The 18,595-nt window shown below is 40.7% G+C and overlaps 1 protein-coding gene across 9 annotated transcripts in view; it reads left to right on the forward strand.

Moving 5' to 3' along the window:
* Positions 1–18,595, forward strand: part of msi2a (musashi RNA-binding protein 2a) — a 264,611-nt gene that overhangs the window by 81,311 nt on the left and 164,705 nt on the right. For all 9 annotated transcript variants that reach the window (XM_067433022.1, XM_067433024.1, XM_067433026.1 and 6 more), the window contains one exon: positions 4,973–5,065. In XM_067433022.1, coding sequence (XP_067289123.1) covers positions 4,973–5,065 — 93 coding nt within the window. The remainder of the gene's footprint in view (positions 1–4,972; positions 5,066–18,595) is intronic.

Consider the following 18,595-nt stretch of genomic DNA (forward strand, 5'->3'; position numbering starts at 1 on the left):
CTGTAAACATGGACGTTCAGATGATTCTGTGGCACGAAAACAACATGATGGTGAGTAAATGCAGAATTAAAATCCTTGGATGAGTTAAATATTTACAGTTTGATTGGTCATTTTGACGCTTCCTTGGCGGAACGGCGCTTCTCAAAGTGAGAGCGCAAAGATTTAAATAATAAATATGTGAGGGAAAAAAATCCTCTTTATTTTTGCTTAAAATATCAGGATACATATCGTATCGCGATTTATATCGGATCATGACAGTGTATCGTTACACCCCTACTCTTGATCGGTGCTTTGGCTGATGGTTGTGGCTATTACACATTCAGTAACAATACACAGATTTCAGAGTTGTTTACATTAGGCCTGTCACAATAACACATTTTGCTGGACGATAAATTGGCCAAGAAATTATTGTGATAAACGATAATATTGTCGTTCTGAGACCATTTTCATCTAAAATAATGATAATGACATAAAAAGGCAGGTACACCTTTTCAAAGTTCATTAAACTTTAATTTCTAAAGACTATTTATCACTAAAAATGGAAAACATTTTAAATAACCACAATAAATGAACAAAACAACCAAAAACAATAAAAGCATGGACTCTCAGTCTGTTAAAAAAATGCATAAAACAATAAATAAAATGGATGAAAACGGCAATGGATGATTGTGTTTTAGGTGCATATTAGGGGCGGCACAGTTCACAAAACCCACGGTTTGGTTCGTATCACGGTTTTAGGCTCACGGTTTTCCGTTCTGTACGGTTCTTGTTGTTTTTTTTCTTTTAATCCAGAAATGTACTTCAGCATATGATATATTAATTATCCACAATTTAGGATACAGGATTAAAATAATTGTTATATCATAGCATAATCATGCACAAACTGAACTTGACCATCTCTGAGGAAAGTGATATTTTGATACAGCAAGAGAAAAGACATCGATGACATGCTTTTCCTTTATTTGGCAAAAAAAGGAGATTGTGTATTGCTATCTCTACAGGAAGATTGAACTGTAGAATTAACTTGCGTTTATCAAACGTCAGTGTAGCTTTAAGCCTTGTTTATTCATGATGTGTTCGCTCGAGCGCGAGGGTGTGCGCGGCAAAAATTACGTTGACACGGAGTGCACAAGACCCCGTTTCGCTTGCCGTTGTGCATGTTGTGCATTTCGTAACTTTGCGTGTGGCTCCGTAACCGAAGAGCCACGAGTTCCAGACAAATCTGCTGGCCGAGAATAAACCTGATCTGCGTGCCGAGTATAAACACCTCCCCAAACGGACGAGGTGCGCGCAGTCAACGAGAGAGACGAGGAAAACAAAAAAGCATGCAAATGGCAATTATCGTGGCCGGAAAAATAATCGAGCTCATTTTTTTTATTGTGCGATTAATTGATTTATCGACTATCGCGACAGGCCTAGTTTACGTAGTCATTTTCAACTAAAAACAGAATCTATTGAAAGGTCACTGATCTATTGAAACAATTTTAATACACTTTTTAATTTGGCTATTACATTTTCTAAAGGTGCATGTTTATTGAAGGTACAATGAAGGTACAATCTCTCTCTCTCTCTCTCTCTCTCTCTCTCTCTCTCTCTCTCTCTCTCTCTCTCTCTCTCACACTTTTGCTCATCCTCCTGTCACCTCTCCTTGTGTGCTATAGAAATCTTTTGTATTTACTCGGCCTGGGAATTAATCAATGTTTTAATGCACCCCTCCTTCCCCTCTCTCCCTTAATTGAGTTTTATGGGGAAAGGAAGGCTTTTTTTTCTGCTCTCTATTATTGTTTTTATGTGTGACTGGAGCCGAAAAGCATCTGGACGTGTGTCAGAGCAGAAGTAAACATGTCAGGAGTTTAACTGAATGGAAGGCTGCACTAATGGGGCCAAACACGTGTGTGGCATCAGTGAAAAGTGATTTGTAACAACATGATTAGCTGTGGAATCTTAAGAAGGTGCATATGGGGAGACTGGAATCAACAGTGCACTTTATTAAGAGTTTGTTTAGAGGAAGATTTGGCATCCTAAGGTCAGACCTTTGACCTCAACATGAGCTTAGGACATGAAAATTGTTTATATAGTTGTTTATAGGCATAACATTATGACCAGATGATGTGAATAACACTGATGATCTCTTCATCACAGCACCTGTGTTTGAGGTGTTGACTTGGCCTCCAAATTGCCTAGATCTCGATCTAATAAAAAATCTGTGGGATATGCTGAAAAAACAAGTCCGATTCCTTGGAGGTCCCACCTCACAACTTACAGGACTTAAAGGATCTGCTAACATCTTGGTGCCAGATACCACCGCACACCTTCAGGGGTCTAGTCTAGTGGAGTCCATGCCTTGATGGGTCAGGGCTGTTTTGGCTACAAAGGGATGACCAACACAATATTAGGTCATATGTCAATGTCAAAGTTCAATGTTATACCTGATCAGTGTATATTTTCTGAGAAAAGCCCTCAAATCAAGTTAATTGAAGACATTATTGTTTTATAAAAGCATTAATAGATTGACAAAGTTTCTTGTATTTTGTCTTTTAAATACTGAGGAAACTTGCAATGAGTAACGGGGAAAATAATCAATGAGCTTCATTGACTATTGTTATGTCTTGGACAATGCAAAAGGAAGTTTGTAAAGATTAAGTTTTTAGGGGCCAAGCACCGAAGGTGCGAAGGCACCTATTGAAATCGCTAGTGTTCCTATTCTTCTTCTTCTTCTTCTTCTTCTTCTTCTTCTTCTTCTTCTTCCTCTTCCGCTCTGGAAGTCTATGGCAGCCCATAGAACCGCTAGCAGGAAAGTTATGAAATTTGGTACACAGATAGAGGATAGTCCCAACAGTAACCACACCAAATTTGGAGTCTCTAACTCATTCTCTCTAGCGCCACCACCTTTCCAAAAGTTCCCTCACATTTATGCTAATAACTTTTCAACCCTAATAGCTAGAAACAAAATTCTTTTTTCCTCTGATTCCCTGGCTCAAGCCGATTCGACCAATGACGTCTTTTTCCGGTATGAAAATTTTCCCGCCATTTTCAATTAACCGAAAAACCTACTTTTGCGAACTCCTCCTAGACGGTTCATCCAATTTGCACAAAAATTGAACCAGATCATCTTCAGACCACGTCAACAAAAAATCTTGCAAATCATGTTGATTCGTCAAATCGGTTTTGATAGACACGCAAAAACATTTTACATAACGTTTGTGAAAACACACTTAAGGCAATATCAGCGTTTCGGCGCAGCGCCACCTACTGGTCCGGAGATACAAAAAATGCCTATTTTTGCTTATAACTTCTGAACCGTTTATCCAAAAATCATAAAATTGGTCTCTTTAGATTCCAGGCATCATGGCGAGTCGAATGATATCCAATTTTATTTATGAACGCATGAACGGATTGTTACAAAACTTGGTACGGGTCATCACCACAATGACCTGAAGTAGCCTGAGAAGTTTCGATACAGCGCCACCTAGTGGATCATTTTTTTTCCCAAACGCTAATAACTTTGGGTGTGGTTGACATATTTTGATAAGATGTATGTTTTTGGTCTCCTGAATCCTTGCCGAGTCCAACGATACCAGACATGCCAGGTTTCGGCATATGGTTTGCGCAGCGTTGTAATTTAGCGCTTAAAAAACATTTGCTGATATCTTCGAAACCGCTAGTCCGATCGAGACAAAACCAGCCTCAGAAGTTCGGAAGCATAGGTCGATAGCAATACACTAATGCCCAAATCTCAAAATATTGATAGTAAGGGGTAGTAAAATCCAATCAAAGTCAGGTGTCAGTCATTTTTTACGTGTTTTTTCATATTAAATGTCTGTAACTCCAAAACAAAATGAGATATTTTCACCAAACTCGACACACATATGTATGGGCTCACTATGAGGACATTGCGTTAGCGTATCATTCAAAACTCGGTATGTGTCTTCCGCTCAGTGTCCTGAAAGTACTCAAAAAGTTTTGGGGCAGCGCCACCTTGTGGTCAAAAGTTGTAATAAAATGTACAGAAATGCGAATAACTTTTGGTAAAATTAACCCATTGTAATGAAACTGGTCATAATACTGGTCAATGGCTCATGCTGAGAACATGGATACCAATTTTGCCATATTTTATAAACCTATCTGTCCTCCATCTTGTTATTTGTTAAAAACCTAGTTTTTCAAACTCATCCTAGACCGTTTGTCCGATTTTCACCAAAATTGAACCGTATCGTCTTCAGACCATGTATGTATCTCTGCAATGCTTTGACATACTGACACCAAACTTTGCATGTGTCATTGTCACCTCAACCTGACTACACCACATCAGTTTCGTAACAGTGCCACCTATTGGTCGAAAGTGATAAACCATTATCCCATTATTATTGACTGTTTATAAAATTGTGCTATTTTGCCTAAAATCAACTTAATAGATCCTTAATGGCTCATTGTTGCAGTTGGTTTGAGACTTCCAGCCATGCTGGTATGTCTTGTCTTGTTATTTGCGCTTGGCCCCGATAATTGCTGCTTGCAGCTGTATTTTATAACTGTTATTTTACAGTGGCCGTTCTTCCACTCTGGTCACATACAGTTTACAGCTCAAAACCTGGCAAATTTTTATTTATCTATTTTGTAGTGCCACTACAGTAACACTGATACACAGTTTTGTTCTAACTATATTTTTCTCATTCCCACCATCTGCTTGGTAAAAATGTCTGCTCTACTTCTTGATTTATTACTTGGTGTTTGATATATCTTAATATTTTCTACTGAAACTTAGATTTTTTTTCTCTGTTATTTTTGTTTTGTTTTGTGGAGAGCATTACAATGTAAAAAATACTTTTTAATAACACCTATTTTAACAAACGGACGAATGCGATGATCTGTGTCTGTGATCTAGAACGCGATAGACGTTTCTGTGATCTAGGTGTCCACTGGTTCTGAAGTGTTTTGGTTTGTTCATGTTTTTATTTCTTCTCTTTCTCATCAGATGGTCACAAGAACAAAGAAAATTTTTGTGGGTGGATTATCCGCGAGCACTGTCGTTGAAGACGTGAAACAGTATTTTGAACAATTTGGAAAGGTAAGACCAGAATTTCACTCCCTAGCTAATTTCCAGTATGAACATCTTCAGGTTTCCATGCCTATACACAGACTCACTCATTTCTGCTCCGGATGTGTTCGTTACAGCGCAGGGCAATGAAATGAGGGCACAGGTGTATGAAGGTGGTGTGGTTGATTCAGGAAACCGTTGTTGGTGTTTTCAGTGATGTTGAAATTTACAGACTGTAGAATTAAGTATTTATATTGAATCATTTACTGTCAAGTAGCTGACATTGATTAGATTAGAACCTGAAAGTCTGTCTGTGGCTGGGGGTGGGGTTTGCCCAAGGTTGAGGGCGGAGCTGGAAAGTGTGGGGTTGGAGTTTAAGTGGCTAATGAATGGGTGCAGAGCTGAAATGTGTTTTGTGGTGTTTAAAGGTACAATTATGTTAGATTTACAAATGCTAATTTTTTTTTTTTCTTGTCTACTGCATTATCCCAAACGTTTCCGACAGTGTTTACATCCAGAGAAATCAGCCATTTTAACCAGGACACAAACCATGTCCGACTGTCCGTGCATTTCCAGGTTTACTTTCATGGAAATTATGGAATCAACGAAGACACTTTGAAGTGCCCCTATTATGCTATTTTAAAGTTTCCTAATTTTAGTTTTGCAGTTCTTCAACAACAGGTTTACATTCATCCAAAACTCAAAAAATAGTTGAATTTTCTCACATGACAATATACATTGTAAATCCCCACAATGTTCAATAATTCTCAAATGACTTAATGGATAAATCAGTCTCTCTAAATCCCTCCTTTCCCCAAGCCTACTCTGCTCTGATTGGTCAGATGGCCTAGTCTGTTGAGATTGGCCTACCGCGTACAGCGTGTATTTCAGAAGCTAAAAGCCCATAAACATAACTGAACTCCAGCTCCGTCCTGAGGCTTCTTAAAGCTCAGCGATTGTACACACTGTAAATACCATAACAGTAGAGTCAATTTTACACCAATCCCAGTGCAAATCCAATGTTTTGTCGTCTATTAGGAAGAACTAGTTATTCAACCTGGACCTTGAGCAGGACGTTTCTCAGTGATGCTACTCAGGCACAATAATGGGAAGTTTCCTGTATAATTCCTCACCATCAGCATTAACAAGTGTGCATCCATCAACAAACCTGTGTGTTTCTAAGTTATTGCGGTGATCATTTGGGAACAGTATCAATAAGAGTGCATACGTTAGCCGAGCACTAATCTACACAATATGAATCTACACAATATGCGCACTAAATGGACGGGCAATATGCTAATGTTTCTTAGAAGCGGTTTGCAAAAGTTTATTGAGATTTTTAAATTTTTGACAAACATTTCTGTAAGAAAGATGCCGATTGGTATGGAAGCCAATTTCCACCAATAAATAAAAAAAATAAAAAGATTCATTGCGACTTATCTCAGAATTCTGACTTTTTCCCCCCCTCACAATTGCAGTTATAATGTCTAAACAATTCTGACTTAATATCACGCAATTGCGAGTTTATATCTCAGAATTTGGACTTTATATCTTGCAATTGCAAGTTTATATCTCAGAATTCCTCCTTTATATCAGGCAAGTGCGAGTTTATATCTCAGAATCTCGCAATTGTGAGAAAATTATTCTGACATAAAAAGTTGCAATTACTCTTTATTTTTTTTATTTAGTGGCGGACACAGGATTCCATAGATTGGTCTGCACAGTGCCACATCGGAGTCCAACATGTCTTATGAGTGAGGTTAAATTTTGGTGTGTTTGAGCTAGGAGGGGGTATTTGAACCGTTGGTTATGGCTAGATTGTGGTTAGGGATACGATGGAGTTGGATTGTATTTTTATATTGTTGCCGTAGTTATGGAAATTTCAACTCTGAATGAAAGACTGCAGGCTGTTACAATTACCTGTTTATGTTTATGTAAATAAAATTGAATCTGAGAGTAAATATTCACCACGACAGCTGCAATCATCAGTGTGATTGAACATGTCGTCTGAAATCAGAGCCCCCCCCCTTCTCTCTCTCTTTCCTCCCAACTCTCGATCTTTCTCACAGACTGGATTCAGCCTCTCTTTCTCAGGTGGATTTTTATGTTTATTAAATAAACTGACCATCCACTGCACCCTGCCATTATCTCTGTGTGTCTGTGCAGCACTGAGACTCTGCAAATGGGAACCTGGTCCTTTAGACTTAGAGAGAGACAGCGGTCAGGCCATTCACATGTCTGGACTGGACATGTTTGGAATTTCTTAGTGCGCTTAAATGCCATCTCTTGTGTGCGTGCGTGTGTGTGTGCGTGTGTTAAAGTTCAGTTGTCTGCATGGATGAGGTTTGTGCTTCTGTGATCCGGGTGAGTTTGTGTATATTTCAAATTTTGTGTGAGTGTGTTTTTTGGGTAGTTGTGGCGGTTGGTTAAGAACTGAAATGAGGAAACAGGTGGTGATTTCACAGTTTTCTTACCTCTCTCAGGGAAAACACTGCAGTGTTTTCAGTGTTTCTTTCACTAAAACATTGCATAGTTTTGACAGCGTCTTTTTCATTCACATCTAATTAAATCTAGTGTCTGTTCTGGTTTATTAGTCTGCACTTTTTGGTTTAGTACCGGTGGTCCACTGTGATGAGGGAAAGGAGCTGAGCAGCCGTTATTGAGCACAAACACTGATGTTCTTCACGCAGGTGTTTGCTCATACAGGGAAGGGAACATACACGAGTGTGTACTAGAGAGTTCACTCAAGTGCAGCTCTGAACATCACACAGAGACACAGCTGGCCATCGCTCAGAACAACTCCCTCCACAGATGAGAGAGAGAGAGAGAGTGACTGCTGCCACCTCAGGGTGCTTGTGTTCTTCCGCTCGGAGGAAACCGAGAATTGTTTTTAGAGGATACAATGATGGTGGGGTCAGAGACAGGAAATGTGTTTCTGATATCATGGCAGATGTTTAGTGTGCATTGAGATTTTCTAAATAGCAGGTCGGTAATTAAAAAAAAAAATCAGATGACTCTTTCCGTTTGTGTGGCGTCTGAGTGTATTGCTTCATTTAGTGACATGAATGCGTAATAACTCCAGCCAAATGGATTTAATGACCATTAGCAGATGTTCACTGCCCCGGCTACTGCGAAACGACTCACAGACTCTATTTAAAAACACTGAGAATCTTCCTGCATCTATATCATGAAGGCCTATTTCAGTTTTTTCTCTCTTAAATCTAAGGAAAAATATAAATGAGTGTGCAAGGATGTCCTCATTTTTATTTATGTCACTGGAAAGCTATTGTCTGTGAGCTATGATTCTGATAGCTTAGTTACAGGTGCACATTTTAATAACTTTACATTTTGTGGCCTATATTAAACCACATCTGCTTTCAAAGTGTATGTTAGTCACGTATTTGTCTACAGCAAGTGCACGTACACACAGGTCAAATAAAAGCATTTTACCTGGAATTTTTTTTTTTTTTTTTAAGTGTTTTAGAAATGAGTATGGTCTTGCTCCTAGTTGTGTGGCTTTGCCCGATGCATTAAATGGTTCAAGTAAAGAGATTTATTATGTTTAAGATTTTTATTTCAGCACATTAGAATGCGTTCTGAAGGGTCATGTGACACTGAAGACTGGAGACAATTCAGAATTGCCATCACAGCAAGAAATTTGTTTTAAAATATATTGAAGAGAAATTTTGTTTAAAATATATTGAAGAGAATATTTTTTTTTATAATTTCACACTGGTTTTACTGTATTTTTAAAAAATGTATCAGGCAGGCTCACTCAACATTTTTTTGCTGGTAAAGGTGCTGTATGTAAGTTTTCCACGTTACTAAAGTACAACAATACCATAATATGCTTCCACATACAGGTCCTTCTCAAAACATTAGCATATTGTGATAAAGTTCATTATTTTCCATAATGTAATGATAAAAATTAAACTTTCATATATTTTAGATTCATTGGACACCAACTGAAATATTTCAGGCCTTTTATTGTTTTAATACTGATGACTTTGGCATACAGCTCATGAAAACCCAAAATTCCTATCTCAAAAAAATACCATATTTCATCCGACCAATAAAATAAAAGTGTTTTTAATTTAAAAAAAAGTCAACCTTCAAATAATTCTGTTCAGTTATGCACTCAATATTTGGTCGGTAATCCTTTTGCAGAAATGACTGCTTCAATGCGCCGTGGCATGGAGGCGATCAGCCTGTGGCACTGCTGAGGTGTTATGGAGGCCCAGGATGCTTCGATAGCGGCCTTAAGCTCATCCAGAGTGTTGGGTCTTGTGTCTCTCAACTTTCTCTTCACAATATCCCACAGATTCTCTATGGGGTTCAGGTCAGGAGAGTCGGCAGGCCAATTGAGCACAGTAATACCATGGTCAGTAAACCATTTACCAGTGGTTTTGGCACTGTGAGCAGGTGCCAGGTCGTGCTGAAAAACGAAATCATCTCCATAAAGCTTTTCAGCAGATGGATGGAAAATCTCCTGATAGCTAGCTGCATTGACCCTGCCCTTGATAAAACACAGTGGACCAACACCAGCAGCTGACATGGCACCCCAGACCATCACTGACTGTGGGTACTTCACACTGGACTTCAGGCATTTTGGCATTTCCTTCTCCCCAGTCTTCCTCCAGACTCTGTTACCTTGATTTCCGAATGACATGCAAAATTTGCTTTCATCCGAAAAAAGTACTTTGGACCACTGAGCAACAGTCCAGTGCTGCTTCTCTGTAGCCCAAAGTGTCTTGACCTGGGGAATGCGGCACCTGTAGCCCATTTCCTGCACACGCCTGTGTACGGTGGCTCTGGATGTTTCTACTCCAGACTCAGTCCACTGCTTCCGCAGGTCCCCCAAGGTCTGGAATCGGTCCTTCTCCACAATCTTCCTCAGGGTCCGGTCACCTCTTCTCGTTGTGCAGCGTTTTTGCCACACTTTCCTTCCCACAGACTTCCCACTTAGGTGCCTTGATACAGCACTCTGGGAACAGCCTATTCGTTCAGAAATTTCTTTCTGAGTCTTACCCTCTTACCCTCCTTTTTATCATTACATTATGGAAAATAACGAACTTTATAATGCTAATTTTTTGAGAAGGACCTGTATGTAGGACACATTCTAAATGCACCTACTTGTTGCTTTGGTCTGTGCGATACCGCACGCCGGCAGTTTACCCAATAGCATTTTGGCACCCCAGGTTGCCAGTTGGCAGAAAACACATCGCATTGCAGCCGTGGAAGCCAGCGAACAAACCGGGTCAGAGATCACAGATTCTACCCGACCTACAAAGCCTCAGCATCCATCTAAAAAAGCTCTATGAACAAGGGCATATTAATGCAGATAAATCCACTCATCAACTTAGTGTGGCTTTCATTGTCAATTGTGCTCGCTCCTGTCGCGTATCCTCAAACTGCGACACCCTTGAGCGTTGAGTCTGAGGGGGCGGGGGCGGGGGAAATAACATTCTCTAATATTTTGAATTTGGACTGCAGTGACTGATCACTTGGATGCCTGTGTAACCCACAGGCACTACAAGAATACACCCAAGCTGCAGAATTAGTGTGATATTTAGACTTCATCCCTCTGTAAATGGAGTGTGTCTGTGCTGTGATCTCGTCTGGCTCTGATACTGATCCTGAAACAGGCCAGTGCTCCTCAGGCATCCATGATACCCAACAGCATCAGTCTGGCCCATGTGTGGAGTCATCACTGACAAGCTGAATCTCAGAGAATTATGACCAACCTGTGATTGACAGCAGCTCTTCAACCGAAAGAGCAATGAAATTCAAGTGTCATGTGCTCTTGACAGCGCTTCTGAAAAGAGAAATCATCTCCCTTTTGTGTTTAAGGTGATTTTTTTTTTTAAACACTGTTCTATTCTTAAGCTTTTTGAGGCTACATAAGTGGCTAAAGACAAGAGGGCTGCCCAAAAAAAACAGGCAACTTAATTCAGTTCTAAGTTAGTCGATGAGAAGGCAATTCCAGAATGTAAATTTAAAAGTATTAAATATTAATATTTCATTTAATATTGAAATATGTTTATAAAAATGAAGTACTCATGATGCACTTACCTCATCATTACACTTCTTAGGAGTGTAATGTTATTAACTGATATTAAACATTAAAGTGGCAGAGAGCTATTCATGTTAATACAATACTTAAATCTCTTAAATAAAATATAATAACTTTTATGTTAACAAGTATCCAAACTTGTGTACACCTGAAATAATAGGCCTAATCACCCTTTAATGTTAGAGAAAACAATCAGAGTACAGCTCTTTATGGAAAGTAGTACTTTGTGTATTATACTGTAAAAACACAACTATAGTTGATTTTATAGTTCATCATAACTAGAGATGAATCTCCATCATCCATCCATTCCATGACAATTGACTCTGATTATAGTGACAAAAAATAATCACGGTTATTTATTACTACACTGTAAAAAATTTGTGGTGTTTTTGTTGGTTTGACTTAAAAAAGTAAGTAACCTGGTTGCCTTAATTTTGAGTTTATTGAAATTAAAAATTTGAGTTGATACAATGAAGGAAATTAGTTTAATAAATAGAAACTCAAAATATTTTTGAATCTGAACCACATAAAAAATATGATAAATCATGAAAATAGGACTATTTGGCATGTTTCACTGCATCATCAGAAATAACAAACACATAATTACCTAATATGCTTACAAAATCTTTTAATAATATTTTAATAAAAGTTGTCGAATCTCAAAAAATGTTCATTGTATTAACTCAAAATTTTAATTTCAATGAACTCAAAATTTTAAGGCAACCAGGTAACTTTTTTTCTAAATAATTTTTTACAGTGTACAAATTAAAATAAAGTTGACATTTTTTTTTTATTTTATAAAAAGATAAACCTTTCATTTTTACATTTTCAGCCTTCAAATATTTTTTATGAAAAGGATGTTAAAATGACAAATAACTGTAATTTTATATGCTCCATAACCAAGGCTACCTTATTATCTGAAAGGTTAACATTTTTAGAATACACTTTAGCTTATTTTCTATTTTCTATTTTTTTTTTCTTTTTTACAGTTTCTTTTTTAAATTAACAATAAAAATTCTGTCCAGTTTTTGCATTGTTTGAAAGGCTAAATGTAAATATACTCTTGATTGAAACTTTTTTAATTCTTTTCAATTGTTGGTTGGTTTTGTTATATCATAATTACATTTGCAAGTTCATAATAATCACCTCATGGCCAATATGTCTCAACTTGGGTGGGACACCTGTCTATATTAGCTCACTCTGATAGATGAAAGTACGTGCTAAAGACCCCTGCTTTACATTGTTGTACATTTAGTGTAAATGTGATGTATGTATTTTTTTGTGTTTGAGCCACAACTATTCTTTTTGCCAGTATACTAGAATGTCACAAATGCTATCGATAGACTTGAATGTGTATTTAACAATCTTGAGCACTTTATCAGAACCGCATCCACTTTACCTGAATTCAAAGCTAGCCTAAAAACTCTTTTGTTTTCTTTGGCTTTCAACTTATAATTTTGTTTTTATTTTATTTTTATTTCTTTGATTTTTACTTGTATTGCAACTGTACTTATACTGTTGTACAGCACTTTGGTCGTCCTGTGGTTGTTTTAAAACGTGCTTTATATTTAAACTTGAACTTGAACACCAGAATACCTACTCTAATCCACTTGTGCTTTAAAGTTGCGATTTAACTTTCGCTCGCAAGGTTTAGCGTTTTTATGTCTTTAGTATATGAACTCTGGCAGTCTGAACCACTCTGACAGTACTGCAATCTAATTGGGTTCAGTGTGAGTCTCTCAGACTGAGTATGTGCTGAGTGCACAGATTTTTTTCCTCTCTCTACCTTTACGGTTTTGATCGCTCACGTACTTCGGTACATAAACTCACAACCTCTCCCGAGACGACTTCCGCCCACAGCCTGTCCTCTTAAAAGACAAAGAGTTATGTCCTTGTTTTTCCTGTTCCTCTGTCCTGTGTGTGTGTGTGCCGAGAGAGAGAGAGAGAGAGAGAGAGAGAGAGAGAGAGAGAGAGAGAGAGAGAGAGTTAAGCCAGAGTGGATGAATTAACATCTTGCTCCAGATTAGGAGGATTTTTGTCTAAAGCCTCTTATTTCCCACACTTGAACAAACAGACTTGTGTGTGCTTTGGTGTTTGTATGTGTAAGCTTTTTTTGTGAAAATATCCTGAGTAAACAAAGCTCTTCTTTGTAATATCAGACAATTCCGGAAGGACCTCACATACATGCATGCATACATACATACATACACACACATACACACAGAGCTCACAAAGGGTATCTGGCTTTAAGTAACCTCGTATGTTCCCGTTCATTCATGCTTCATGTATCGCCTGCTATTTGAATGTCTCTGATGAACGGAGAAATTAAAGGATTAGTTCACCCATAAATGAAAATCCTGCCATTGTTTACTCACCCTTGTGGTGTTTCGGAAAAAAGAAAATGATTTTCCTTTCTTATGTGGGAAAACAAAAAGAGAATTTTTTGACCAGGGGCTGAACTGAAAATCACCATGAAAGTAGCCCTGATCTGTGCGTTATATTCTTCTGAAGCCATATTGTACAATAGCTTTGTGTGAAGACCAGATCAAAATTGAAGTCATAATTCACTGGTGATCTGCTTTTGTGGGTCAGAGATGAAAGAAAATTTTTGGAACTACATGTAATGACAGGATTTTCATCTTTATGTGAATTATAAACTACAGTCCAAAAGTGATTTTTTAAAAAGGAAGTCTCTTATGGCCATGAAGGCAAAAATACAGATGAAAAACTGTAATATTTAAAAAAATATTATTACAATTTAAAATAACTGTTTTGTATTTGAATATAAGTTGAGATATAATTTATTCCTGATGGCAAAGCTGAATTTTTAGCATCATTACTCCAGTCTTCAGTGTCACATGATCCTTCAGAAATCAATCTGATATGTTGATTTGCTACTCAAGAAACATTTAAAATCAATGTTGCTTTTTTCAGGATTCTTTGAATAGAAAGTTTAAAAGAACAGCATATCAGAAATATAATTCTAATGACATTATAAATGACCATTTAAATTTTTTGAATGCATCCTCTTTTGAATAATAATAATAATTATATATATAAAATATTAACTGAATTGTAATAAGTAACCTCAAACGAAGTATCCTCACCCTCTGAATATGTGTGTGTGTTTGTGTGTGTGTATATATATTATCTTATAGATACTTTCCCTAAACGTTTAAACGGTAGTGTACATCTTTCACTTCAATTTTCATGATCTTTAATTATGATCAAATTATTCAGGGAGAATTTTCAGATGCAGTGTCCTCTACCCAGGGAGACATTTCAGATAGCTTCAATACATCTGTGGCCCTGTGACTTTGGAAAGGTTTTAATTATAGTGAATTTTGTGAGTGAGGTTTCATTTCTGTGTCTGCGGTGACCCCTGACTCTCTAATGCAGCTCAGCTAAAGGCAATCTGAGGAAAGAATTCATAACGTTCTCTACTCATGACATGAACCCCCACGGAAATGTTGTTATTTTCTATTTGTAAGATGTGATTTTGCACATGCTTTAACAATGATTTTTCCCCTCCACATCACCTTTCTGTTCTGTCGTAAACATGTTCTGACTGTCTCAGCTCTGATATTTGCAGCATTTCACTGATTACTGACCCCTCATGTTCATTTCCTTGGTCAGAAACTTCTGAGGTTATCATCATAATGATTTTGATGATTCTTATCATTTAATTCATCAAATGAAATGAGGCTGACAAAAGAGAAGGATTTGACTCTGAATCTGGCTTTAATCAACAAACTTGACCTCTGTCTATATCTTCCACTTGCCCAGACCTCTCATCAAGCTTTTCTGAAGCTGTGAGTAGCAGTAGCATTCTCGGTAATACAATTTAATTTGAAGCAGAGCAGAAATCTGGCATATGTGTACCTGACCAATAACTAGTTTGTGTTAAAGGTGTGATGAATTGTGAAATCAACTTTCCCTTGAGCTTTTGATATAAAAGGTCATGATAATATAAGAATATCCTGTACGTTTCAGAGCTGAAAACTTCCTTGTTAGTCAAAGAAAAGCTTTTATAGACACCAGGCCATTGATTCATTGCAATTCGGGGTCAGACTCGAATGAATTGGCCAGGACTCGCAAAACCTAACGTTCCGGGGCTGCGTGTTTTCCAGACGGGCCCATCGGCAGGCCGGTGAATCTTAGATAGTGAAATAATTTTCCTTTCTTGATCTGCACTGTTCTGCACTGTTCACACTCGCGCACGTGGTTCGCACTTATATCCACCGATCGGGCAGGCCAAGTAATACAGAAGTAATATTCCAATTAGTCGCGGGTGGATAAGAAATAAGTCATTGTGTTATCATTGTGGATACAGATGTATACAAGCCCTGTGGTCGAGAGAATCATTCCGGTTGCCACTTTCAAAACAATCCCTCCCTTGTGTGAACTGACAGGGCAGAGCTGAAGCTCATTAAATATGCAAATTTGATCCACTCCTATCCGTAGGCTTTTACTTCCAAGTCTCCAGTGCTGCATGCCCATCAAAACCCAGCGTTCAAGAGAGAGCCTCAAAACCAGTGTAGAAAATAGCCTATTACTTATAAGTTATAATGTTTTTGAATGTAAAAACCACACAAACGTCATTAGTTGACCTCAGACAACAGTATAATTTTTTTTTAAAAGCCAAATGTAAAGTGGTAGGAGTGTGACAAGACATTTAGGTCGTGAGAACGAGATGAGATCTTACACATCCTCAATGAAATACATGACTGGAAAAATAGCCTGCAGGTGCATTTGAAATGTTTTAGCTAATCATCTTGTAATGAATGTCAGTTCTGCTTTCTAAATATGAATTATCATATGCAGTTAAAGATGACAATACTCAAGCACTGTAAAAGGTTTTGCCACAAACTCAACTGACTGGTTCCTTTATGTATGATTTAAGAGCTTCTATAACTTTTGACCTCCTTACAGAACTCCTTTCCACAAATTGATCATATACAAAAACCAATATAAATAAAAATACTGTTTTCTCTTAGTCTTAACAATAATTGCAACAAACAAAGTGCAACAATAATCAAAGAAGCCTCTCAATATTCAAAGTGCAATTAGAGCCCAATTTTTTCTTCAAGCATGAGCCCAGCCCCAAAATAGCTTCCATATTGGGAGATATCCGCATGCATCAGGGAGCCGGTTTCAATAAAAATTGCATTGGAATGCGCGCTTGCGTTCCGCTTTCACTTTTACTGTGTGTATAGTGAGCGGCAGTGCGCTCCAAATTCTACAAGATAAGACATTAAAGAAATTGAAAATGACATTTTGAAAATGTGACGATTGTAGTATCGAGTATATTCGGTATCCGCTAATAGGCCGCTGCTTTCAGTCGCTTCTGTGGTTTCCTAGGAGATCTGTAGCCATGTACAATTGTCACGTCACAGACAAGGGAAAATGGTGCGAGGACTCAAGTGCAGAAAATGATATTTATTTATAACAAATAAAACAAACTCAAAACAAAACCCACGAGGGGGGAAAAACACAATAGAATAATAAAATATAAACTTAAACAAACCAACAGAATCACGGGGAGGACGGGAGACGCAGACATTACACAAGGATCCAACACAGACTGACAAACACAAGGAGATTATAAAGGGAACAAACAAGGCAGATAATGAGGGAGAACAGGTGGGGCAAATTAACCAATAATCAGATAACAAGGGGGAGGGAACTGACAGGGACACGAGCACATGCTCAACATAACAAAACCCACAAGTGCACACAAGACAGGACAGGCATGTGACATTACCCCCTCCTTAAGGAGCGGCTACCAGACGCTCCACTAGGGACGGGAGGGACAGACCCGGGCGGGACGGGAGGGACAGACCCGGGCGGGACGGGAGGGACAGACCCGGGAGGGACGGGAGGGACAGACCAGGGAGGGACAGACCAGGGAGGGACGGGAGGGACGGGAGGGACAGACCAGGGAGGGACGGGAGGGACAGACCAGGGAGGGACGGGAGGGACAGACCAGGGAGGGACGGGAGGGACAGACCAGGGGGGCACGGGAGGGACAGACCAGGGGGGCACGGGAGGGACAGACCAGGGGGGCACGGGAGGGACAGACCAGGGGGGCACGGGAGGGACAGACCAGGGGGGCACGGGAGGGACAGACCAGGGGGGCACGGGAGGGACAGACCAGGGGGGCACGGGAGGGACAGACAAAGAAGGTACAGACAAGGGAGGGGTAAACAAGGGAGGAACGAGGAAAACAAAAAGTTCAGGAGGCCATGGTGGCCCACAAAGTTCGAATGGCCAGGACGGCCCGCCGAGGTTGGGAGGCCCACCGAGTTCAGGTGGCCGGGGCGGCATGGGTAGAGCAGGGATCCAGGGAGGCGCGGTGAAAGCAGGGCGCCAGAGAGGCGCGGTGAGTGCAGGGGGCGCCAGGGAGGCGCGGTGAGAGCAGGGCGCTTTAGTGGCGCGGTGAGAGCAGGGCGCTTTAGCGGCGCGGTGAGAGCAGGACGCCTCAGCGGCGCGGTGAGAGCAGGACGCCTCAGCGGCGCGGTGAGAGCAGGACGCCTCAGCGGCGCGGTGAGAGCAGGACGCCTCAGCGGCACGGTGAGAGCAGGACGCCTCAGCGGCGCGGTGAGAGCAGGACGCCTCAGCGGCGCGCGGAGAGCAGGACGCCTCAGCGGCGCGCGGAGAGCAGGACGCCTCAGCGGCGCGCGGAGAGCAGGACGCCTCAGCGGCGCGCGGAGAGCAGGACGCCTCAGCGGCGCGCGGAGAGCAGGACGCCTCAGGGGCGCGCGGAGAGCAGGACGCCTCAGGGGCGCAGGGAGAGCAGGGCGCCTCAGCGGCGCAGGCAGGGCGTTGGGGAAACTTCTCCAGTCCAGCAGTATCCACCGGCACTGGGACCACCGGAATACGATCTGCTGGCATTGGGACCACCGGAACATGATCTGCCAGAACTGGGACCACCGGAACACGATCCACCGGCACAGGGACCACCGGAACACGATCCGCCGGAACTGAGACCACCGGCACACGATCCACCGGAACTGGGACCACCGGAACTGCCTCCGGGGCTTCGGATAAAGCCCTGTGCTCCTTCCACGCATGCAGGACTGCCACCACAAAGCATCCCATCACAGCCCTCCAGGCCGTTTCCGGACTCGGGACCACCGGAACGGAGTCCACCGGCACAGGGACCACCGGCACAGGGACCACTGGAGCACGATCCACCGGCACAGGGACCACCGGAGCACGATCCACCGGCAAAGGGACCACCGGAGCACGATCCACCGGCAAAGGGACCATCGGAGCATGATCCACCGGCACAGGGACCACCGGAGCACGATCCACCGGCACAGGGACCACCGGAACACGATCCACCGGCACAGGGACCACCGGAGCACGATCCACCGGAACTGGGACCACCGGAGTGGTGGATGACACCCTGTGCTTTTCCCAAGCATTCAGGACTGTCACCACAAACCCTCCCATTACGGCCCTCCAGGCCATGTCTGGACTCG

Source organism: Pseudorasbora parva, chromosome 23, assembly GCF_024679245.1.
Source record: "Pseudorasbora parva isolate DD20220531a chromosome 23, ASM2467924v1, whole genome shotgun sequence".
Lineage (NCBI taxonomy): Eukaryota > Metazoa > Chordata > Actinopteri > Cypriniformes > Gobionidae > Pseudorasbora > Pseudorasbora parva.